This window comes from Lynx canadensis, chromosome B2, assembly GCF_007474595.2.
Source record: "Lynx canadensis isolate LIC74 chromosome B2, mLynCan4.pri.v2, whole genome shotgun sequence".
Classification (NCBI taxonomy): domain Eukaryota; kingdom Metazoa; phylum Chordata; class Mammalia; order Carnivora; family Felidae; genus Lynx; species Lynx canadensis.
The window spans coordinates 29704198-29728086 of record NC_044307.1 but is presented as its reverse complement, the minus strand read 5'-3'; the positions used below and the strand labels follow the sequence as shown (position 1 = coordinate 29728086).

The 23889-nt window shown below is 47.6% G+C and overlaps 2 protein-coding genes and 1 long non-coding RNA gene across 3 annotated transcripts; 1 reads left to right on the top strand and 2 right to left on the bottom strand.

Annotated features, from left to right (window-relative positions):
- Positions 1–63: 63 nt before the first annotated feature.
- On the bottom strand, positions 64–4564 carry TUBB (tubulin beta class I). The gene is made up of 4 exons (XM_030314994.1): positions 4332–4564; positions 2822–2930; positions 2441–2551; positions 64–2143 (listed from the first exon to the last, which is right to left on the bottom strand). The coding sequence occupies exons 1-4, from the start codon at positions 4386–4388 to the stop codon at positions 1086–1088; spliced, it is 1335 nt and encodes a 444-aa protein (XP_030170854.1). The 5' UTR covers positions 4389–4564; the 3' UTR covers positions 64–1085.
- A 1653-nt stretch (positions 4565–6217) lies between these two features.
- On the top strand, positions 6218–20346 carry MDC1 (mediator of DNA damage checkpoint 1). The gene is given in 16 exon segments (XM_030315007.1): positions 6218–6475; positions 8695–8833; positions 9390–9770; positions 9856–9925; positions 10213–11678; positions 12425–12490; positions 12659–12748; positions 13458–13700; positions 13703–14230; positions 14336–14415; positions 14845–16878; positions 16960–17079; positions 17208–17390; positions 17621–17746; positions 17858–17968; positions 20010–20346. Coding segments are annotated over 16 exon segments (5808 nt in total). The 5' UTR covers positions 6218–6472; the 3' UTR covers positions 20178–20346.
- Positions 20347–20416: 70 nt separating this feature from the next.
- On the bottom strand, positions 20417–23889 carry LOC115513690. The gene is made up of 2 exons (XR_003968783.1): positions 23029–23889; positions 20417–21294 (listed from the first exon to the last, which is right to left on the bottom strand). It is a non-coding gene; the product is annotated as an uncharacterized LOC115513690 (long non-coding RNA).

The following is a 23889-nucleotide window of genomic DNA, read 5'->3' as shown; positions in this document are numbered from 1 at the left end:
ACTGAACTTGAGCTTCATGTGTCCACTGGCAAGCTTTCCCTAAATGAGCACACACCTCACAACTTCTTTTCAATTCTCATTTATTTTTGGCTCTTGGGGCAATGTCATCTTTTCAATATGAAAAAAAGCAAGTTCAACACAAAATAGAAATTTGAAGTGTAGGACAGGACAAAACCAAGGGCAGGTGGATAAAAGGAATAGCAAAAGGAAGAGATGAGATGTTGCCAAAAGATGGAGGGTTCTCCTTGTCCCTTCTCTGGAGGAATGACTCAAGTATTTAGGTGGCAATACACACCTTATACATGGCAGGGCTAGGTTTGTAAGAAAAAGTGGGGATGGGGAGGGCCTTTCTGGAGGCTTTAGGGACCAAAGTCAGTCCCTCTTCCCCCTTTTGGCCTTCTCCAACCATGGGAAAAGGAATCCAACATGTGAAAGAGGTTGCATAGAAGAGGGAAGGATCCCACTCAACAGAGTGGGCAGAACCCTACAAAGGAAACAGGACAGAGCTTGGAAGGAGACTAAAAATGGAGATAATACTGTTAACACCTTCCCTAAAGCTGAGAAATAACAGGGAAATTCCCGGAAATCAGGACTTCAATAGCCTGTATAGCCTTCCCCAAAACCGCTCTGGAATAGAAAACCCTAACCCTTCCTTATAGGTACCTCTACCTGTTATGAGGTGGGTTGGTTTCCTTTCCCTTGGGCTACCACATGGGCTTAGGATAGTGGCCATCTACTGGGTTTTCAGCATATGGTTCTAAATGAGATCTAATAAATTCCAGCTTCTTAAACAAAGGGAAATATCAACTGGACAGATGAGAGAAATGTATACCTAAGGGGAATACCAGGTTACCCAGAATGGCAGAAATCTAGGTTTTCCCAAAGTGGAAGAGAGGAGACATTCAACAAACAACAAATATTTATTGAGCGCCTATTATGTGCCAGGCACTGTTCTAGGAACCCCCCTCCAAAAAAGGAAAAACAAAAAACAAGATAGAGGCAGAAAATGCAAATTCTGAGGGAGAGGACAGGGGCAGTTGAGGAAGAAGGCTGAGGGAACAGAGAAGGCTACGGTGATGATGCTCTTAGGCCTCCTCTTCAGCCTCCTCGCCAAAATCCTCTTCTTCTTCTGCGGTGGCATCCTGGTACTGCTGGTACTCGGAGACAAGGTCGTTCATGTTGCTCTCAGCTTCAGTGAACTCCATCTCGTCCATGCCCTCACCTGTGTACCAGTGGAGGAAGGCCTTGCGCCGGAACATGGCCGTGAATTGCTCTGAGATGCGCTTGAAGAGCTCCTGGATGGCCGTGCTGTTGCCGATGAAGGTGACTGCCATCTTGAGGCCACGGGGTGGGATGTCACAGACAGCCGTCTTGACATTGTTGGGGATCCATTCCACGAAGTAGCTGCTATTCTTGTTTTGCACATTGAGCATCTGCTCATCTACCTCCTTCATGGACATCCGCCCACGGAAGACAGCAGCTACAGTGAGGTAACGGCCATGGCGGGGGTCACAGGCAGCCATCATGTTCTTGGCATCGAAGACCTGCTGGGTGAGTTCAGGCACAGTAAGGGCCCGATACTGCTGGCTTCCACGGCTGGTCAGAGGTGCAAAGCCAGGCATAAAGAAGTGGAGACGTGGGAAGGGCACCATGTTAACTGCCAGCTTGCGGAGGTCTGCATTGAGCTGACCAGGGAAGCGAAGGCAGGTGGTGACACCGCTCATGGTGGCTGAGACGAGGTGGTTCAGGTCCCCGTAGGTTGGAGTGGTCAGCTTGAGAGTGCGGAAGCAGATGTCATAAAGGGCCTCGTTGTCAATGCAGTAGGTCTCATCTGTGTTCTCTACCAATTGATGGACGGAGAGGGTGGCATTGTAGGGCTCAACCACAGTGTCAGACACTTTGGGTGAAGGTACCACACTGAAGGTGTTCATGATGCGGTCAGGATATTCTTCTCGGATCTTGCTAATGAGCAAGGTGCCCATTCCAGAGCCTGTGCCCCCACCCAGTGAGTGGGTCAGCTGGAAGCCCTGCAGGCAGTCACAGCTCTCGGCCTCCTTCCGTACCACATCCAAGACTGAGTCAACCAGCTCAGCCCCCTCTGTGTAGTGGCCCTTGGCCCAGTTGTTGCCTGCCCCAGACTGACCTGGAATGGGGTCAGGAGGCAATCTTGGTTAGTAAGGTGAGAGATAAAAGACCAAATTCCACCTTCAACTTTTGGAAAAATGTCTATGAATGTGCCTTCTTTCTCACTCACCTGTGATATACCCCCCCCCCCATTATTTACAACCTAGGGTAGTCACTACCAACACCCTGCATTAGAGATTTCAGAACACAGCCCCAGGTAAGCTCTCCAGTATAACAATTATCTCCTAATTCTTCCTGTTTCCTTCATACTAGTAAATTGAACAGCACATTATCTACTAATATGTGTATAACTCACCGAAAACAAAGTTGTCTGGTCTGAATATCTGCCCAAAAGGACCTGAGCGAACAGAGTCCATAGTCCCTGGTTCTAGATCCACCAAGATAGCACGAGGAACATATTTGCCACCTATATGGAAGAAAGTAAAGTAAAAATTGGCAGACAAGATAAATTGGGGCTGGGAGACCAAGGACCCAAACTTGTGATTCCAAGTGCTGCCACCAGGGGGCAGGAGAGCCAACCTTTTGCTCCACAGGGAAGTCAAATTAAGTTGAGTTCTCCTTTAAAAAAAAAAAAAGACCCATTCGAAGGTGGTAAAGGGTTCTCCAGGGCTGGAAAGAGACCCCAGAGAAGGGGGAGAGGAGATAGGAGGCAAACTTCCCGGGCTCCCGCCCTTACCTGTAGCTTCATTATAGTACACGGAGATGCGGTCCAGCTGCAGGTCGCTGTCACCGTGGTAGGTACCGGTGGGGTCAATGCCATGTTCATCACTGATTACCTCCCAGAACTGCCGAGGGAAAGCAATGACACCTCAAAAGCTCTGGTCCCAGCCAATTAGGCTACCCCGATCCACACATTTTAATCCCAGACACCCCGGTGGTGAGCCCGGTTCTAGGGCCCGGTATTCCCCCCATCTGCCTGCCACCTCCTTCCACGAGCCACCCGCAGGTTTCACTGCTTGGGATGTGAGCGGAGTTGCGGCTGAGGATGCCCGGCGATAGCAGGAAATTGTGGGGTGGGAGTGTGCCGAGGGGAATGGAGGCGGCAGACCAGACTGGACAAGCGCACCTCCCGGACTTGTACAAAGGGCAAGGGGTAGAGAAAGAAGCAGCTGCTGCGGTGGACCACCCTCCCTCCACGATTGAGGCGCACGCGCGCGCCGTACCACCGACAAAGGATGCGTCGCGCGTGGGCGGGGGCGTGAATTCCGCGCGAGGCGGGGCTCAACTCGGACTAGCGCGCCCCCAGCCGGTCGGCAGGGCCGCATTGTCCCCGCGCGCCAGGGGCGCCCGGCCCCGCCCTTCTGCCACAACGTAGCAGCAGCACTTCCTCCCCGCCCTTCCCCCGCTACACTGTAACGGCGCGCAAAAAAAAAAAAAAAAAAAACAAAAAAAACAAAAAAAAAAAAACCACTCCCCAACTGTGCCTTGGATGGCCTCGGTATTTTATTCCTTGGCTAGCTTTTAAGCCCTCGCTTTAAATACGGATTATCTTCCTTTCTCCCCCTGGTTATTCCTGAGGGACCCTTTAAAGAAAAGGACTCTCCCGCCCTCTTTCCCGGTATCTGTTCACGCCCTAAAAGGGTCTCTTTACGGGAGATGAAAGGAAATAAAATTAATTCAGCACCTATTAGTCTTCCATCCACGAAGAACTACGGGGCCGCCCCTCAGGGATCGCGGGCGCGCGAGATGCCTATCTTTTGCGAAGGGCACCGCTCACCGCAGCCCACCCTGGCGCACCGCGTCCCCCAGCCCACGGGTGGGATTCGAGCTCTCCGCAGCCGCCGCCCAACCTCTCTCCTTCCCCCTCCGACGAAACCCAGCCAAGGGGGATGCACATGGGGGAAACCTCGCTTCGCTTTGTCTCGAACCGTTTCCGCATCTTCCTCCCTCCCCGGTCCTCAGACCGTTAGAACACTTTCAGGTAAAATCTTACAGAACCACGGTCTTCCCACCCCCAAACCCGAAAGGTACTTAATAGCTTTCCCTAAATAAGCCAGCCAAGAATTCCCCGTTTTTCAAAAGCGGAATCTAGTTACAGAGGTCTATTATGTATAGAAAACTTTTGGGGGGCAAAGTTCAACTATGGATGAAATGCAAATATATCCCACAACTATTCTTCATCATTTATCTGGACTTTTTCCATCTCAAAAGAAATATAATTAAAAGAAGAGGTTTAAAATCCTTACCTTGGCACCGATCTGGTTGCCACACTGACCGGCCTGGATGTGCACGATTTCCCTCATTGTTAAAATTTATTTTAAATTTTTTGCTCGCCTCAAGATGTGTAGGGGGCAAGAAAATGATATGGAATTTTTTTTCTATACTGCTAGTCGCAGGCTGGAAGGATGGGACGTGTCCCGGAGCCTAGAGCAGCGAGGTCCGAACGCAGCTGCAGGAAGGTTCTGAGAGGGAGAAAGAAGAGGGGAGGGCAAAGGAGGGAAGGCGGGCAGGGCGGGGCGCGCGTGCGCCCAGGCTGGGAGGCGGGAGAACGCGCCCCGCGCCGCGGTCCCGAGACAAAGCCTTATCTAGGCTGGCCCTGATTAGTCGATGCCACTCACGTATGAGACGTCCATTGGTCTCTGTTTGGATGGAGGAACGCAGGCCTCACTGGGAGTTGTAGTCCTCCATTGTTGTCCACGCTGCAAAAGGGAAGGAGGGATGGGTGGATACTGGATTTTTGGTTTGGGTTTTTTTTTTGTTTTGATGAAAAGTGATCTTGCGCAAGATTTCTTTCCCCCATGCCTCAGTTTTTGTACTAAGAGGGAGTAGTTTTCGGGGACACACTAATTGGGAACCCTAGGGTGCCTGGCGTTGGAAGGTGGAGTGGGCACGCCCCGAACGCTCCCTGCTGCCTGCTCCCTCTCTTGGGAAGAGAGGGCCGCTTAGCTCAGCGAAAACAGGAGAAATGCGGCACCCTGCTCTGCTATCTAGCGGCTGGTCCCCTAGGCATGAGCGCCAGTGAGCCGCTGCTCCCCAGATAGAAAGAGCGTATTGCCTCTCTATTTCCTTGTAAGTTTTCTAATGATAATGTTTAGAAAGAAAACCAAATTGCAGCAAGGGCTTTTTAGAAGAGAGATATAATTGCTGAGGGTATGTTCAAAAGAATAATTGAATGGTTTAGAGAAACCTATCTGGAATCTGTGAAGCCAGAAGTCTTTGTCTACGTGTAACGGGTTCTGGGCCTTAGAGCGGCACTAAAGACGCTTTTGTCACAGAACTGTTCAGATGAAGTGCGTGGTAGAATTTAGTGTCTTCTAGCCTGCCTCTCGGAACACTTCACTGGAACTGTTTTCAGTTTTGCTGAATTCACTGACTAGGTGGCTGGTCATTGCAATCTTTCAAAGCCTCAGGATTGAAACAAAAGAGGGAGCTGATGGGAGAAAATTGGACGGGCTCAAGTCAGGTAGCCTTGCCTCTCTTAGGGGTTAATTCGTTTGATAGAAACTAGGTGTCCAACAAACCAGAAGCTACGGATACAAAAAGAGTAAAAATTAGCTCCCGGGTCTTCAGGATCTTGCAATTTGGTGGGAAGTGTATGAACAATGGAGTGTGGGAAGCACTGTAACAATATGGGACAACAGAGCATCATTCACAATCCATTCAACACATTTCCCTCACCTAAAAAAATAAACATCAAGTTGAATAAGACCCCCTCTACCCACTAAAAAGAGAATATTTCATGTTTTGGAGCATGATCACCATGAAAGCAGTTATTTTGTGGTAGTGGGGAGGGCTCAGAATTTAGAATTAGAGGACTTGTTTCAAGTTGTCTCTACCTTACATTAGCTGTAGGAACCTCGGGAGGTCCGCGCAGACCTTCAATTCCTTCTGTAAAATCTACTTCTCCTTATTTGATTGTTGTGGTCGGAAGAAAGTGAGATAAAGAACGCAAAAAGACTTCCTAAATTATACACATATCGAATTGTTACTATTCTCTTCTCCTCTTAGTATGAGATCATGAAATCGATGATTTTATCATCCTTTCTACACCTCTTGAAAGACCTTGGTCAACCTTTAAGATAGTTAACAAAACAGTTCTCTCTCTTCGCCTACGGATCCTTGGGAAAATGACCTCCAAATGTCCATCAGGGATGTATTCTCAGGGAGCAACAGACATGACTTCTACTAAAAAAGCCAAATCAGAAGGAAATGAAGTTCCATGAGGGAGTCCTCAAGCGCCACGCCTACGGGCCGTTCTCCAAACTGCAGCCTCCAGCCACGACTGCAACCCACACCTCATTTTCATTTCTCATGAGTCAGCGGACTCCATGTCTCGGAGGACCGGGGAAGGGCTCTCTGGTTGCAGTAAACGCATCCGGCAACGACTATGGTAAGCCCCTCTATCCGCCGGCGGCAGCCAGACTCTGTGGTTGCGGTTTGGAAATCTACGCGGGAAGTGGGCGGTGGGTGGTGAAGCGGTGGTGGGTTGTGCCTCGGAGCTGTCCAATCGAGGTGCGCGATTCTGTGCGCACAGAGCAACCTCCGATTGCCGCCTCCCTCAACCGATTTCGGGTTCCCTGGAGAAGCAGCCCCTTGAAGCTGTTAAGGGTGGGGGCGGGGCTTTGTGTCTCGTCGTTGGGAGCTTCGTCAATCGTCGCGCAGCAGGGCTGTGAAAGACAGAAGCAGGAGCCAATCAGCGAATCGGCTCCCTCCCGGCACGAGCTCTAGAGCCACTGGGTCGTGGCCGTTACTGGTGGCGCGCGCGGGGACTCAAAGTAGGTGAGTTCTGGGGGCCTCGCCCACGACTCCTCGGGTGCCATCTTGGTTCTCCCGGAGGGCGGGAGGGGCGTGCCTTGGGTGCGACTGGGCGGAGGATACTTGGAAGTTTGTTTCTCGGATTATAATACTCATCCTTACTTGACGCCCCTCCCCGAGTTTAGGTATGAGACATTGGGCCTGGAGGGAACCCACTGGGGTAGGGATCAAAGATGGTGGTCCACTGGATTGGAGCCAAGGGTCCCGGGCTCCCGCCGAATCCTCCAGTCTTAAGGACGGAGTTAGCACTATCCCCATGGACGCGTCCTACTTTCCCTGTCAACAATTAACCTCTGGGATGGCATCCTTCTAAGTGAGTTCCACCCATCCTGTTTTGAGTTTTCATCCCCTTTCAACAGGAGGGCAGGGTTAATTTTATGTTTGGTTTGAACAGTACCATGTACACAATAGGTACTGTCGAGCGAATATGATGTGCCCTAGGGGAAAAGACACAGTTCTGCTGGTCCAGTTCTCGAGAGGGTGTGTGAAGGCAGAAATGGAAAGTACTGGTTACAATATAGTGAGAAAGGTTAGGGGAAAGACAAGTTTACTGACCACTGTGGAACATGTGGGTACACAAAGAACGCCAGAAAGCAGGGAAGACTCCAGGAAAGGCTTTGTTGGAAGTGACATTTGAACTGAATCATAAATCATGGGTAGGAGTTGGATCAGAAAACTAGGAGTTAAGGGCCAAGGTACTGGCTAAAGCATGCAGGTGTGGGAGACAACAGGAACTGTGTTGGGAAACTGGGGAGAAGGTCCATATGGCTGAACCATAGGCTTTGGGGGAGGGGAGCATACATTGTAGGACCTGAGGTTCAGATCATGGAAGGTCTTGCTATGGAGTTGAGATTTTACTTTATTCTGTGGGCATGAAAAGCCACCAAATGTTAAACAGAGGATGGACAGTATCTTGGTGATCTTGGGCAAGTTCTTGAACCCATGTATGTTGCAGTTTCCTAATCTGAGAAATAGACTATAGTAATAGTTGTTTACAAGATTCTTGTGAGGACTGAATCTGTATATATTAATATGTACTTATATGTATATACGTACATATATAGAGATAGGTAGATAGATATAAAGTAACTAGAGCAGTGCTTCACACATAGCAAGCAGTATGTATGCTGTTAGGATTCTTTGCAGTTTACTCTGATCATACTGAGATGTTCTGGCAAAGTGTAAAAACCATGGGCTTTGCCTCCAGAAGCATATTTATTCTTGTCCTTTCCACCTACTTGCTATGTTATTCTGAGCAACTCATTTAATATTTTTAGCATTACTTTCCTAAATGCATGCCTCCTATGTCTGCTATGCCTGACATATACCACAATGCCCAACACATAGTTGATGCTTAGCATAATTTGGCTCCCTTTGAAATGTTTTTTTTTCAAACTGTGTGTTGCAAATCAGCATTTAAAAAATAGAGAACGGGAATGAAAACTATCAGTATATTGTATATCCTAAGGCAAACATTGTTTCTGAAAATGTTTGTCTCTGTACGTAAGCACGTGTGTTTGTATATATTTGTGTACTTGGGACCTTGTAATATTTATCCCCCACCAATATTTATTTTTTATCATAGTCACAAATTTTTATTTAGTTTTGAGAGAGGGAGAGCATGTGCATGTGTGTAAGTGGGGGAAGGGCAGAGAGAGAGGGGGACAGAGGATTCAAAGCTGGCTTTGTGCTGACAGCATAGAGCCCAATGTTGAGCTCCAACTCACTAACCATCACAAATATTTTTTAATTAAATGTCGTGATAGAGATGATGATAATGTGTTTCTTTCCCAGGTCATGGAAGACACCCAAGCTATTAACTGGGAGGTTGAGGAAGAGGAGGAGAAAGAGATACCCAGTGAATCCTTGGGGTGTAGCTTGGAGCCCGTAGGACGACTGCATATCTTCAGTAGTGCCCATGGACCAGAAAAAGGTCAGAGGTTATTAGATGCTCGAGTACTGACACAGGCCCCTTATTTTTATGGGGAGGTAGTTGGAAGGTTGCAAGAAGCTTATATATATTTCAAGGAGATCTGAAAATGTTTTTCACTGGGAATGGAGAAGAGGGGGCTGATTGAATTGATTGTTCCAGGCAAAGTGCCCTGGACTCAATGGGCTCAATTTTACTTTGGTAGGAGAAGGTGGAAGAGATTCAGATAGAAATTGAGCATAGTCCTGGAAATGGATGGTGGCGATGGTTGCACAACAATGTGAGTGTAATTTAATGCCCCTGAACTGTACACTTAAAAATGGTTACATGGTAAATTTTAACATATATTTTACCACAATAGAAAAAAACCCAATATGGATGGATAGATATTGACAATGAATAACATTGCTTATATTCTTCAATACTTAGGTGTACTACAGCCTTTTATTTTCTTGTGTATGTGGAGACCTTGAGTTAGTAGTGGGGTACTTAACAGGAATATTTTCCTGATAGCAGGCCAAGACTCTGGCCTTAATCTATCTACCTCTCTAATTCTTAGATTTCCCTCTGTATCTCGGGAAGAATATGGTAGGCCGAATGCCTGATTGCTCTGTGATCCTGCCCTTTTCATCCATCTCCAAACAACATGCAGTGATTGAAATCTTGGCCTGGGACAAGGCACCTGTCCTTCAAGATTGTGGCAGTCTCAATGGTACTCAAGTCCTAAGGCCTCCTAAGGTCCTAAGCCCAGGGGTGAGTCATCGGCTGAGGGACCAGGAGTTGATTCTCTTTGCTGACTTGCCCTGCCAGTACCATCGCCTGAATGTTCCCCTGCCCTTTGTTTCCCGGGGCCCTCTAACTATAGAAGAGACACCCAGGGTACAGGGACGAACTCAACCCCAGGGACTCCTGTTGGCTGAGGACTCAGAGGAGGAAGTAGGTATGTTTGTGTATTGGGAGGGTGGGTGAGAAGATGGGGATGGTGAGTTTAAAATAGTCAACTTACTCCTTTCTATTCTTTATAGATTCTCCTTCAGAAAGGTGTGTGGTGAAAGAACCAAGAACCTGCCCTCTAGCTGCAGTGGTTCCAGAGAGGTGAGTGCAGAGGACCAGATACTTGAGTCTTCAAAAGGAGGAGAACCAGGGCTATAGGATCCATCTCTGAGAGATGATTATCATGAAAGTGGGGGCCGGGGGAATTGCACATAGTCTTTTGCCTCAGCTGAACTTTCATTAACCTGACGTGCCAAGTAGAGAACTAATTGCTGGAGAGAAAAAAACAGCTACTGCCTTGTGTCTGCTCTCAGGGAGCTCCCTGTTGAGTAGAATATTCCTTCTTGGGAAACATGCTTTAGATTCTTTCCTTTCTGTTCCCTTCACAGTGATGAAGAGGGGCCTTCCCCTGCCCCAGATGGCCCTGGGCCACCTTTTGCATTCAACCTGGACAGTGACACAGATGAGGAAGAAAGTCAACATCCAGCATCAGGAGAGGCCTCCTCAACTGCCAGAAGAGGCTCCACTGCAGAGACAAAACAGTCTACAGCTATGGCAACTGAAATCCAGCTTGAAAAGAATCAGTGTTCAGTAAAAGAGAGAAACAATGACACAGAAGTTGAAAGGGATGCAAGGAATGGGGTGGTCCCACTTGGGGTGATACTGGAGAGGAACCAATCTGCTGGGGAAGACAGTGACACAGATGTGGATGATGAGAGCAGGCCTCCAGGAAGGCCTGCTGTGGTCCATTTGGGAAGGGCTCAGCCTTCTGACTTCATAGACAGTGATACTGATGTGGAAGAAGAAGAGATCCCTGCAACCCCAGCTGTAGTTCCTATGAAGAAGAGGCAAATCTTCCATGGAATTAGTACAGAGAGTCCTCGGACACATGCCTTGGTACATCTACAGGAGAGCCCAACTGGTAGTGATACAGATGTGGGGGAAGGTGAGATCCAGCTGGCAGTCCCTCTAGAGAGAAGCCGAGCCTCTGTGGTGATTGACAGCAATACAGATGGTGAGGAAGAAGTCTTAGCAGCACTCGCTTTGGCACATCTGAAAGAGAGCCAAGCCACTACATGGAACAGAGATACAGATTTGGAAGAGGACAGGGCCCAACCTGTGGCCCTTCTGGAGCAAAACCAAACCTCTACTGGGAGAGACAGCGACACAGACATGGAGGAGGAGGGGCTCCCAATGGAAAAGAGAGGAACTGTTTTCAAGGGTCACACAGACAAGGCATATTCAGAAAAGAGGCAACCTCCTCCCCAAAACAGTGATCTAGGGGTGGACAAAGATAAGAGCTCACTTGGGGTCCATCTGGAGAGAAGCCAAGCCTCTGCCACAGTGGACATCAACATACAAGTGAAGGAGAAAGTCCCACCAGGGTCAGCTGTTATACTTGTGGAGAAGCATCAGGTGCCTGTGGTATGGACAGATCAAACAGATGTGGAAGTAGAAGAGGGCCAAGCGAAGCTGCCTGTGATGCATCTAGAGGAAGCCCAACCTCCATCTGGGGACTGTGAGACAAATGTGGAGGGCATATCCTTAGCAGCTTCAGTGGTGGCAGATATAAGAAAGAGCCAGCTTCCAGCAGAAGAGGATGCTGGGGCAAAGAGGGCTGTAGCTGTTCTTGAGCACAAGAGAGATCTTGAGGCGAGGGCCCAGGGTGGGTCACTTGTGTCACAGGTGGAGCAGGATCACCTCCCTGTCTCAAGGGAGGATATTAATGATCTGGTGGTCACAGGCACTTCAGGGGAATCCATCCAGCCACAGAGAGAGGGAGCCCAGACCTCCATAGAAAGGGAGAGAGAACCACATATGGACAGGACCCAGGACTCTGGAGACAACCACGGTGGTAAGTGCTGGCCTTCTCCCTTGACCCCTAAAAGAAAGAATGCTTATAGAGTATCTTAGTCCATTTGGGCTGTAATAACAGAATACTGGTGGCTTATAAATAACAAATTTATTTTTCACAGTTGTGAAGGCTGGTAAGTCTAAGATCAAAATGCCAGATTGGTCATGTTCTGGTAAAGACTTGCTTCCTTGTTCATAGGCAGCTGTGTTCTTACTATGTCCTCACATGGCAGAGGGCACAAGGGAACTCTCTGGGGTCTCTTTTTTTTTTTTTTTTTTTTTTTTAATTTTTTTTTTTAACGTTTATTTATTTTTGAGACAGAGAGAGACAGAGCATGAACGGGGGAGGGGCAGAGAGGGAGATACAGAATCTGAAACAGGCTCCAGGCTCTGAGCTGTCAGCACAGAGGCCGATGCGGGGCTCGAATTCACGGACTGCGAGATCATGACCTGAGCCAAAGTCGGATGCTTAACCGACTGAGCCACCCAGGCGCCCCTCTGGGGTCTCTTTTTAAGGGTACTAATCCCATTTACGTGTGTTCTATCCTCATGTACTAATCATCTCCCTAAGGCCCCACCTCCTAATAAACTCACGTTGGAAATTAGATTTCAGCATATGAATTTGGGGGATACACACATTTGGTCCATTGCAGAAGGATTTGGGTTAGGGAGAAAATGGTAGAGAGAGTAAGGAATTAAGGGTCAGGTAGAGTTTTTATTATCGATCCTCTATTCTTCCTCCACCAGATTCTGAAGACCTGGACCTACAGGCTACCCAGTGCTTTGTGGAGAGAGACAATCAGAATCTGGAAGGTGAGGACATCCATGTCATGTGGATGTTGGTGCAGGTGGGACCTGGGAGCCCAAAGTGGTGGTCCTTGAAGGTTGTGAAAGCTAGCATGGGTGAGGCAAGAAACCGAGAATGGGACCCTGGAGTTCTGTGGAGGAGCTGTGCTTGAGTTGGCTTTTCTTGTGCAACAGCCCAGAGCATGGAGGATGAAGCCACCCAGGCGTTTCTGGTTACTCTACCCCAAGAGCCTGGTCCTTCCTGCTGTAGCTTCCAGGATACAGGTATAAGCTATTCTGTCTTTCATGCCCCTAACTTGGCATCATTGCTTTCTCCCTCTACATGTTTTTTTCATATTGTTTGACTTTTGCTGATGTTTCTCCATCTCCATCATCTTTTTAAATTTTTTTTTTTTAAGTTTATTTATTTATTTGAGAGAGGGAGAGAGAGAGAATCCCCAGCAGGCTCTCGTTGTCAATGCAGAGCCTGATGCAAGGCTCAGTATCCCGAATCATGAGATCATGACCTGAGCTGAAATCAAGCCGGACACTTAACCAACTGAGCCACCCAGGCGCCCCTCCGTCATTTTTAAAGAGGCTGCTATGAGAACTTTTTTTTTTTTTTAACTTTATTTATTTATTTTGAGAGAGAACGAGCTGGAGAGGGGCAGTGAGAGAGGGGGATAGAGGATCCGAAGCAGGCTCTGTGCTGACAGCAGAGAGCCTGATGTGGGGCTTGAGCTCATGAACCACAAGATCATAACCTAAGCCGAAGTTGAATGCTTAACCAACTGAGCCACCCAGGCACCCCTATGAGAATTTATGTACGTGTGTGCGGTCTTATTTTTAGACAAATACTAATGTTATAACTGTCCTCCTTATTCCCAACTTTAATAATCCATTTAGGTTTACTGTTCATGAATTTATCTTAATCTTTTCTCAACCTGTTACATTTTCAATCTGTATCTCTCTCTCTCTCCCTCTCTCCTTCCAGGTACCTTGGATGAGCCGTGGGAGGTCTTGGCAACACAGCCATTCTGTCCGAGAGAGTCTGAGGCCCCTGAGCCCGAGCCCATTGTTGCTCCTCTTGATGCCCATGGATCCTGCCTCTCTACACCTTGGACAATACCACAAGGCCAAAATCCAGGAAGCCCAGTTCACATAGAGCCATTGGGGATTCAGGACAAAGGGATGCAGACTATGGAGAAAGACATGGGGATACCAAGAGAAGCAGCAGAGGGGTGGCCCCTGAGAGAGGACCATTGGACAGGAAATGAGAACCTGCCATCAGGAGAACAAGAAGATGTGATAGGAGAGAAGAGTTAACCAGAGGGATACAGGTGTTAGCTAGAGAATACTCAAGGACAAGAGTCTGACCAAAGGTGAAAATTGCAAGTATCAAAAGAAATATGGATAGTTTTGAACGTAGAAATTGAGATAACCAGGGAATACAAGAGAAAGAATAGAAAAAGCAGATTCTTGCAAGAGAAATATTTGAGAGAGAAACAGAGAAACTAGTACTAGAGAGAGAGGGTGAGCCAAATGGATTAGGAGTTGAGGTACCGGAAGTAATACTGGAGAGAGGCCCACAGAGAGGGGAGACTGAGAAAGGGAGCCAGGACCAGGAAGGGCAAGCCTCCAGTCCAACACTAGAGCTTGAAACAGGGACAGGCGGTCATCAGGGACTTGCTTCAGCCTCAGTAGCTTCTGGGAGCCAGTCAGGTGGAGGAGAGGGAGTCCCAATGAGCCCCAGGAGGCAGCAGAGAGGTAAGTGAAGACAGAGGGGAACCCCAGGTTAGCCTTCGTGCTAATCAACCCCCAAGTGACTGACTGCTTAGACCTCAGATACACTTGTTTTTACTTTCTGTCTAGGCCACTTGACTTGTGAGGTGCCACCTGCTGAGAAGGCCTTCGGGGTGAGAGCTGCTGTTTCTGCCTCCTCCTATTCCACTGTTCCTTCCCCTAACCTTGCTCCAATCTACTCCTTTCTCTGTCTTCCCAGTTTTAATCTGTTGTCACCACTCCTTAGTTGGTTTCTTTCCCTTTCCCTTGGCACCTGTCATTTTTGTATCTGTTTTTCAAGTTCTGTCTCCCTGTACCTAACTCAGAATATCCATTTTTTTGTGTCTTTTCCCTTTTTTCCAACCATCCTCTTATTGCCATCATCCATCAATGGAGAACACTATTCTAGCATGAGGTGGGGTCTGTGGGAACGAGGACTGCTCCCTCCCAGGAAGTTTCCAGTCTTAGGAAGGGAGGTCATAGACAAGTGAAATGCCAGGAACACAGTCTAACCATAAACAAGTATCAAGAACAGTATTCAAGTACTGTCTTTCTTCTTTCTGCCTCTTCCTCCCTCACTTGCTTCTATTTCTCCTCAGGGTGATCAGGAATCCACAGATGCTTGTCAGCCTCCTGCAGTGCCTGAAGCTTCAGCCCCACACCAAAACCCCCTCCTCTTTCAGAGTCAAAAACATCCTGTGCCTCAGCCCTTCTGTTCTTCCTCTCCATCTTCTTTAGAGCCCATTCCCAGGACCAGGCAAAACAGGAATCAGAAAGTTCCAGAGACTCCCTTGCCAAAACCCAAAGTCAGGCTCCGAGGGTCCTCCAGGAAGACACCCTCTCCAGTTTCTTCTGTAGCCCTTGAACCTCATACTGCCATTCCCACAGACCAACCCCTCAGTGCTGAGCCCACATCTCAGGTCACTCGGGGCAGGAGACGTAGGTCCTCTGTGAAGACCCCTGAACTGGTTGTCCCCACAGCCCCTGAGCTCCAGCCTTCCACTTCCAAAGACCAGCCTGTCACCCCTGAGCTCACATCGCGGATCACTCGGGGTAGGACACAAAGGTTCTCTGTCAAGGCCCCTGAAGTAGTTGTCCCTACAGCCCCTGATGTTCAGCCTTCCACCTCTAAAGACCAGTCTGTCACTCCTGAGCTCATATCTCAGGACAGGACACATAAATTTGTAAAAACCCCTGAACCGGTTATTTCCACAGCCTCTCAGCTCCAGCCTTCCACCTCCAAAGGCCAGTTTGTCCTCACTGAGTCTGTATCTGGGGCTACTCAGGGCAGGGCACGTAGGTCTTGTGTCAAGACTCCCAAAGCAATTGTCCCCACAGCCCCTGAGCTCCAGCCTTCTACTTCCAAAGACCAGCCTGTCACCCCTGAGCCCACATCTCGAGTCACTCGAGGCAGGACACGTGGGTCCTCTGTCAAGATCCCTCCTGAATCAACTGTCCCCACGGCCCCTGAACTCCAGCCTACCACCTCCAAAGACCAGTCTGTCCTCACTGAGCCCACATCTGGGGCCACTCATAGCAGGATACCTAGGTCTTCTGTCAAGATTCCTGAGCTAGTTGTCCCAACAGCTCCTGAAGTCCAGTCTTCCATCCCCACAGACCAGTCTATCACCCCCAAACCTACATCTCAGCGCAGGACATCCAGGTCTTTTGTCAAGACCCATGAACCAACTGTTCCCACAGCCCCTGAGCTCCAGCCTACCACCCCCAAAGGCCAGTCTGTCACCCCCAAACGTAAATCTCAGGGCAGGACACCCAGGTCTTCTAGCAAGACCCCCAAACCAGTTGTCCCCACAGTCCCTGAGCTCCAGGCTTCCACCCCCACAGACGAGCCTGTCACTCCCAAACTCACACCTCGGGCCACTCGGGGCAGGACACAAAGGTCCTCGGTCAAGACCCCTGAGCCAGTTGTCCCCACAGCCTCTGAGCTCCAGCCTTCCATCTCCACAGATCAGCCTGTCACCCCTGAGCCTACATTTCGGGCCACTCGGGGAAGGATACATAGGTCCTCTGTCAAGATCCCCCAACCAATTGAATCTACAGCCTCTGACCTTGAATCTCTCAACCCCATAGATCAACTGGTCACCCCTAAGGCTATAGCTGAGGGTGGTCAGGGTAAGACACTAAGGTCTACAGTAAGTGCTGTGCCAGTTCTTACCACCCATGAATCCCAGAATCCTGACCCCATAGGCCAGCCTGTTCCCCCTGAGCCCATCCCTCAAGCCAACTGCAGCAGGAAGCGGAGGGCCACAAGGAAGCATGGGTCCTTCACAGCTCCCATTGTCCATGAGCCCCACTCTGCACCCCCTGAACCTAACTCTCGATCCTCAAAGAACCAAAGACGAGCAGTGAGAGCAGTGGAGTCTCTTAGGACCATTCCCGAGCCTGCTCTTGCCCAGCTTCCTGAGGCCCCCACTCATGCTACCCAGATCCAAAAGGTAGAGGCAGCAGGCAGATCTGAGTTCACCCCAGAGCCCCAGTCTAAGCCCTCTCAGAGCCGCAAGAGGCCTTTGGCTACTGTGGATTCACCCCCACTTCAAAAACGGCTCCAACAGAAGACCATGTCCCTCCACAAAGAGGAAGAAGATTCAGCAGAGAGCCCAAGGAAGGACGAGGTGAGGTGAGGGCTGGGGCCATGAAGCTAGGAAAGGGCTTGGAGGCTCGGAAACTCCCAGCAAGATCTTTCTCAATCCCAGGTGGCAGTGGTTCCAGGACCAGGCAAGAGAAAGAGAGACCAAACAGAGGAGGAGCCCAGGGGAATCCCAAGCTGCAGCCTTCGGCGGGTCAAACCTAACCAAGAGTCCACAGCACCCAAAGTAGGAGAGAAGGGGCCTGGGGCTTGGTGGGAGACAGACATGGGAGGATGGGAGGAGACTTAGGGGTTCAGAGATAGACACTGATGGCATGGGTTGCCGTGACCAGCTTAGGCTAACTCCCTCCACAGGTTCTCTTCACAGGTGTGGTGGATGCCCGTGGAGAACGGGCGGTGCTGGCCCTGGGTGGGAGTCTGGCCAGCTCAGTGGCAGAGGCTTCCCACCTGGTGACTGATCGAGTCCGCCGCACGGTCAAGTTCCTGTGTGCCCTGGGGCGGGGGATCCCCATCCTCTCCCTGGACTGGCTGCACCAGGTGAGAGGCCAGGAGGTGATAGCACACCAGCAGAGATATTGATGGCAGAAGACTGCTCACATGATGCTCTAGAAAGTAGTGAGGGGAAAGGGGGTAAAGGAAGACAAGGGAGGTGAATGAGGCAGAAAGCTTAATTCAAAGAACATTTCATAAGCTCCGTCCACATGCTGAGCAGAAGAGCTGGGTGGTAGGCTGGGCTCAGCTTTGATGCTCACTGCTGCTATCCTTAGTCCCGCAAGGCTGGTTGCTTCTTGCCCCCGGATGAATATGTGGTGACTGATCCTGAGCAGGAGAAGAACTTTGGCTTCAGCCTTCGAGATGCCCTGAGCCGGGCTCGGGAGAGAAGGTTGCTAGAGGTGAGAGGCTGTCTTCTGCCCCATGCTTCAGGCCTCCTTCCTGAGGCTCTCCAGCTGTTCATGGGCTCTCAGTGCATACATCTATGGTCTTCACTGTTTTCTTCTGCTTAGGGCTATGAGATCCATGTGACCCCAGGAGTCCAGCCACCACCACCTCAAATGGGAGAGATCATCAGCTGCTGTGGAGGCACTGTCCTACCCAGCATGCCCCGCTCCTATAAGGTATGGGTGGTATGTTTTGGGTCTAGTGAGGTGGCAGTTAAAGAGGTGGCTGGAATGGGAAAAGTTTGGAGAATACTGGTATGGATAGAAACACAGAGTAGTGAGAGGGTGGGGGTAAGCTCTGTGGTATATAAAGGGATAGGAATGTAGGAGAGGTTTGCTGATTCCAAATGGATTTTTATTTTGCATTTTTAATATTTTAAATATACACAAAGGGAGAGAGAACTTCCATATATCAATGAACCTCCATATATCAGTCACTCAGATTTAACAAGGTAGCTTAGATTTTGCTATATCGTCTGCATTTATCCCTTTTTTTTTCTTTGCTGAAGTACTTAAAAAAAGTTTTGTAAAGTTTATTTATTTTGAAAGAGTATGAGCAAGGTAGGGGCAGAAAGAGAGGGGAGACAGATCATCCCAGGCAGGCTCTGCGCAGAGCCTGATGCGGGGCTCAGACTCACAAACCATGAGATCATGTCATGGGCTGAAACCAAGAGTCAGATGCTTTACTGACTGAGCCACCCAGGCGCCCCTTTGCTGAAGTATCTTAAAGGAAACTACAAGCATCATATTATTTCCCCCTACATACTTAAAGTATACTTCTGTAAGAAATGATGTATGTTTGGGGCGCCTGGGTGGCGCAGTCGGTTAAGCGTCCGACTTCAGCCAGGTCACGATCTCGCGGTCCGTGAGTTCGAGCCCCGCGTCAGGCTCTGGGCTGATGGCTCGGAGCCTGGAGCCTGTTTCCGATTCTGTGTCTCCCTCTCTCTCTGCCCCTCCCCCATTCGTGCTCTGTCTCTCTCTGTCCCAAAAATAAATAAACGTTGAAAAAAAAAAAAAAAAAAAAAAAAGAAATGATGTATGTTTGTTTACATAATCACAATGCCATTATTGATCCATAACAAAATTAACAATAGTTTTTTGTCATTTTCTCAGAGTCCATTAGTCAGATTTTTCCAATTGGCTAAAAATGTGTCTTTATAATTCAAGTCAAGATTCAGATGAGGTCCAAGTATTGCCACAATTGCAACCTCCTTTTTTTTTAATGGTTATTTAAAAAAACTTTTTAATGTTTATTTATTTTTTTTAATTTTTATTTATTTTTGAGACAGAGACAGAGCATGAAAGGGGGGAGGGTCAGAGAGAGAGGGAGACACAGAATCTAAGCAGGCTCCAGGCTCCAAGCTGTCAGCACAGAGCCCGATGTGGGGCTCGAACTCACAAACTGTGAGATCATGACCTGAGCCGAAGTCAGACGCTTAACCGACTGAGCCACCCAGGCGCCCCGAATGTTTATTTACTTTTGAGAGAGAGAGAGACACAGTGCAAGCAGGGTAGGGGCAGAAAGAGACAGAATCTGAAGCTGGCTCCAGGCTCTCAGCTGTCAACACAGAGCCTGAGGCGGGGCTCAAACCCACGAACTGTGAGATCATGACCTGAGCCAAAGTTGGAGGCTTAACCAACTGAGCCACTCAGGCACCCGTTTATTTTTGAGAGAGAGTATGCTTGCACATGTGAGCAGGAAGGGGCAGAGAGAGAGGATCCCAAGCAGGCCCTGCCCTGACAGCACAGAGCCCCAACTCAGGGCTCCATCTGATCACCCCTGAGATCATGACTTGAGCTGAAATAAGTTGCTTAACTGACTGAGCCACCCAGGCTCCCCTCACAATTGGATGTCTCTTAATTCTCTTTTACTCTAGAAGATCCCCCCCCAACCCACCCAGCCTTTCTTATTCCATTGACTTCCTGCAGAAACTATGTCAGTTGTTTTTTAGAATGTTCCAGTCTGGGTTTTTCTGTTTGCTCCTTTGCTGTGTAATTTATCTTGTTCTTCCATCTCTTACATTCCTTGTAAATTGTAGTTAATTTTAAAAGCTCGAATAAATTCAGGTTCAGTTTTTCTGGGAAGAGTACTTCCAGCAAGTGTGCTTCCTATCAGGAGGTATATTGTAGCGATGCTGAAACTGATTTGTGGACTCCAAACCTATTTCTAGGATTGTTTTTCACCCATGACTTTGTCTTTGCTCTCTGTCTTTCCCAGCCTCAGAGAGTTGTGATTACATGCTCCCAGGACTTCTCTCGATGCTCTATTCCATTTCGGGTTGGGCTGCCCATTCTCTCACCTGAGTTCCTGCTGACAGGAGTGCTGAAGCAGGAAGCCAAGCCAGAGGCCTTCATCCTCTCCACTTTGGAAATGTCATCCTCGTGAAAACATCACCACAGTACTTACTGTTTTCCCTCCCAGACCAGTAAATAAAGTGTTAGAAAAGATTTGGAAGAAAGAACCTAGGGCTTTAGAAAGAATTGGGGTATACTGACCTGATTTGTCTTGGAACATGGGTGGGGCTAAAAAGGCTTATGGATAAACAAAAAGATAATGAGATTTTAGCCACAGTTGTTTGTTTTGTTTTTTGTTGTTTTTTTTTTTTTTTTTTTTTTTTTTTTTTTGTAAACAACCTAGTCTTTTATTTGCCCAAGGCTGGCTGTTGCAGGCGCTAAGGCCCCAAAACTTCCAGAAGGGATGGAGGAGGGAGGGGCAAACCATCCTGCCTACCAGGTGCTACCTGCCCCCATCCTGCTTCCTGCAGGAAGCGGGAAAGGAGATGAAGTCTACATTTGTGCCATCAAGTATCAAGCCTGCTTTCAGATACTATAAATACTCAGTTGCTATTGAGGAGGAAACTGAGGCACTCTGACTTCCCAGGCCTCTATCTGCCAGTCCAAGTTTTTGCCTGCTCTCTCTCTCCAGAATGAGCTGCAGGCAGCCCTTTGCTGGGGGAGGGTCTCAGGAGCCCATCTCGTGGCCTGTGTGTGGGGGGGAAGGCCGGCCAGTGTCAAGGGCTGGGGCAGCAGGAGGAGGGGTGTGTTTGGAAGAGCAGCTGCTAGGAGGGGGGAGTCAGCACTGAATAGGGACCCCAGCTGGGGTTCCATAATGATATCAGTGGGGGACAGCCAGAGCCCTCTGCTGTCTAGAAGGGGAAACTGAGGCAGAGACCCCTCCCATCTTTGAGAAGGGAGGGGCCTCCTATAAGCTATTCAGGTCTATTTACCATCTCCACAAAGACACTACAGCCCAGGAGTTGGAGCATGTCAGTGGTCACTCAGTGTTTAGATTGAGACACAAGGAGTGGGAGGCAGCTGGGTCACCTGATGAGACACAGATTTCTCAAATGGCCACTTAGAGTTGGGTAATCCCATTCTCCGATATCATAAGTGGCTGCCCTTAGCAGGACTGATGTACTTACTGCTGTGTGGCACACATGGTGTCCTGCCTCCTGTTTGGAAGCCATCTCTCTCCCTCTTTGACTGGGATTCTTATTCATCCTCTGAAAGAGTAGAAACAATTTTAGTGTCAAGAACTTGAAGGGATGCTTGGAGTGAGTAGATTTGAGGTTGGAGGTATGGAATGCTACTAAAATATTTTCCTCTCTCCTCACCCCATCTTGTTAGAAGTGTTCTTTAGTTTTGACTTTGAGCAGATCTTTGCACTTTTCTGGCCTGCTTTTCCAGTATTTATAAAATTAGAGCTTAGGTTTAATTTCTGTGATAAATAAATATTCACTCTGTGCCTTATGGTGTAGTGCAGGTTTTTTTTAAACATCTTAAATTTATGTATTATTTATTTATAATCTTACATCTTATTTATGTATTTGTTTATTTTTGTCTTTAAAGTAAGCTCTACACCCACTGTGGGGCTTGAACTCAAAACCCCAAGATCAAGAGTTGCATGTTCCACCAATTGAGCCATCCAGGTGCCCCTTAAATTTAAAGTTTAAAAGTTGGTTGATTTCAATGATGTGGAGAAATTGGAACCCTTATCACATATTGCTGGTGGGAATATAAAATGGTTCAGCTGCTGTGGTAAACAATCTGACAATTTCTAAAAAATTAGACATAGAATTACCAAAAGACCCAGTAATTCCACTAGTAGGTGTGCACCCAAAAGACTTAAAACACATGTTGAAACAAATACTTGTACACAGATGTTCATATCTATACTTCATTAGAGCCAAAAGGTGAAAAGAAAAATGTTCATTAACAGGTGAATAAACAAATGTGGCATATCCACACAACAGAATATTATTCAGCCATAAAAGGAGATGAACTATCGATTCTTGCTACAATGTTTTGAGAATGAACCTCAAAAGCATTATACTAAGTGAAAGAAGCCAGACACAAAGTCACCTGGGATGATTCCACCTACATGAAATACTTGGAATAGGTAAATTCATAGAGACAGAGTAGAGTAGTGGTTGTCAGCAGCTGGGAGAAGGGGGAAATGGGGAGTGACTGCTTAATGGGTATAGGGTTTTATTTTGGGATGATAAAAATGCTTTGGAACTAGATAGAGATGGTGATTGCACACATTATGAATTGTATTAAATGTCACTGGATTGTTCTCTTTAAAATAGTTGTTTTTATGTTACGTGAATTTCACTTTAATAACAAAGATGGGTGATTAGTGGCTTTTCTGCAAGTATATTATACTTAAGTTTGTAAAACTTTGGTGTAGTAGAAAGAGCATGAGCTTTGCCACATACTGCTGACTTTTAAACATGTAAACATGTCTCTCTTTTTTAATGTTTATTTATTTTTGAGAGAGAGAGAGCACACACGCGCAAGGGGGGGAAGGGCAGAGAGAGGGAGACAGAATCTGAAGCAGGCTCCAGGCTCTGAGCTGTCAGCACAGTAGGACCCAAATAAATATTAGTCCCCTTGCACACTCAGAATCTTGTACTGTGTGAAACTGTCTATGGCCTTGAGGTTCATGGGGCGCCTTACAGTACTAGCTGTCTCTATACCCCCATTTTAGCACTCATCTGCACCTTGACTTAGTGACATTGAAGTGCCCCAGTTTAAACTTCTGGAGAATAGAGATCTTTTCTTACACTTCCAATGAATACTATAGTAGTACAAATAATGTATTTCTATCAGGGTCCTAGCAGGAAATAACAGCACAGTCAAATTAGGATAATTGGAGAGAGTTTAATACAGTGAAAATGACAAGGAAGTTGGGAGACTGTAGAGAAATCATAATGTTACAGTACCCTAGTACTCACAGCTCTATTGTGACCACCTCTAAGTCCAAAAGGTTGAGAGGAGAGAGCAGTTATGCAGAGAGGGCTTCCTCAATAAAAGCTGTGATTTTCATTGATTTAGTCCATTCGGGACAACCTCGAACAAGAAGGGTGAAGGGTGCATCTGGAGGGAAAACATAAGACTGGTATAGTTTACAACAGCACTGATTCAGAGGAGGGTGGGAGTACTGATCCTCCAACAGAAGGAAAGTAAAGGCTGTGGGATGCTGCCTGGCAATTTTCTCATCCATGAGCCCACAGGACTAGCAGCAACTTAGTTCTCATCTTGGTAAATTTTCTTTATATTCTTATGTCTGTAAGCTGAAGGATTTCGCTACATGATGTTCTAAGGTCCCTGCTATGGTCATAGGTACTGTGACTAGGTCCTTAGCAACATGATGTTTAATTCAGATGGAGGAAAACCTTATTTTTACTTTGCTTTTCAAATATGTTATTCTGTAGGTATTACAAACAGGTCTGGAGGAAAAAATTCAGACAAAAGATCTTAGCGGTTTCTGACTCGTGGATGGTGGTCAGGCTTATGAGCTTGCAGAGTAAAGTCATAATTATCACAAGCTTGGGTAAAATTAACCTACTACAAAGTTTACAACACAGAATTTTCTATCACAAATATTTAACATTGTTATTCTCATGATTATAGATCAACAGCCTTTGGCATTATTAGAAATAATCTAAGTGTTACAGAGAAATTCTCTGTCCTTGGCAAGTGGAGAGAATAAGTTACAGAATAAACATTAATTTACTTTATGGTAAAATGGTCACTAACTTTTTAACAAGATGTAATAGGTGATTCAGACCTTTGGGTTTTCAGCCTCGGTCAAC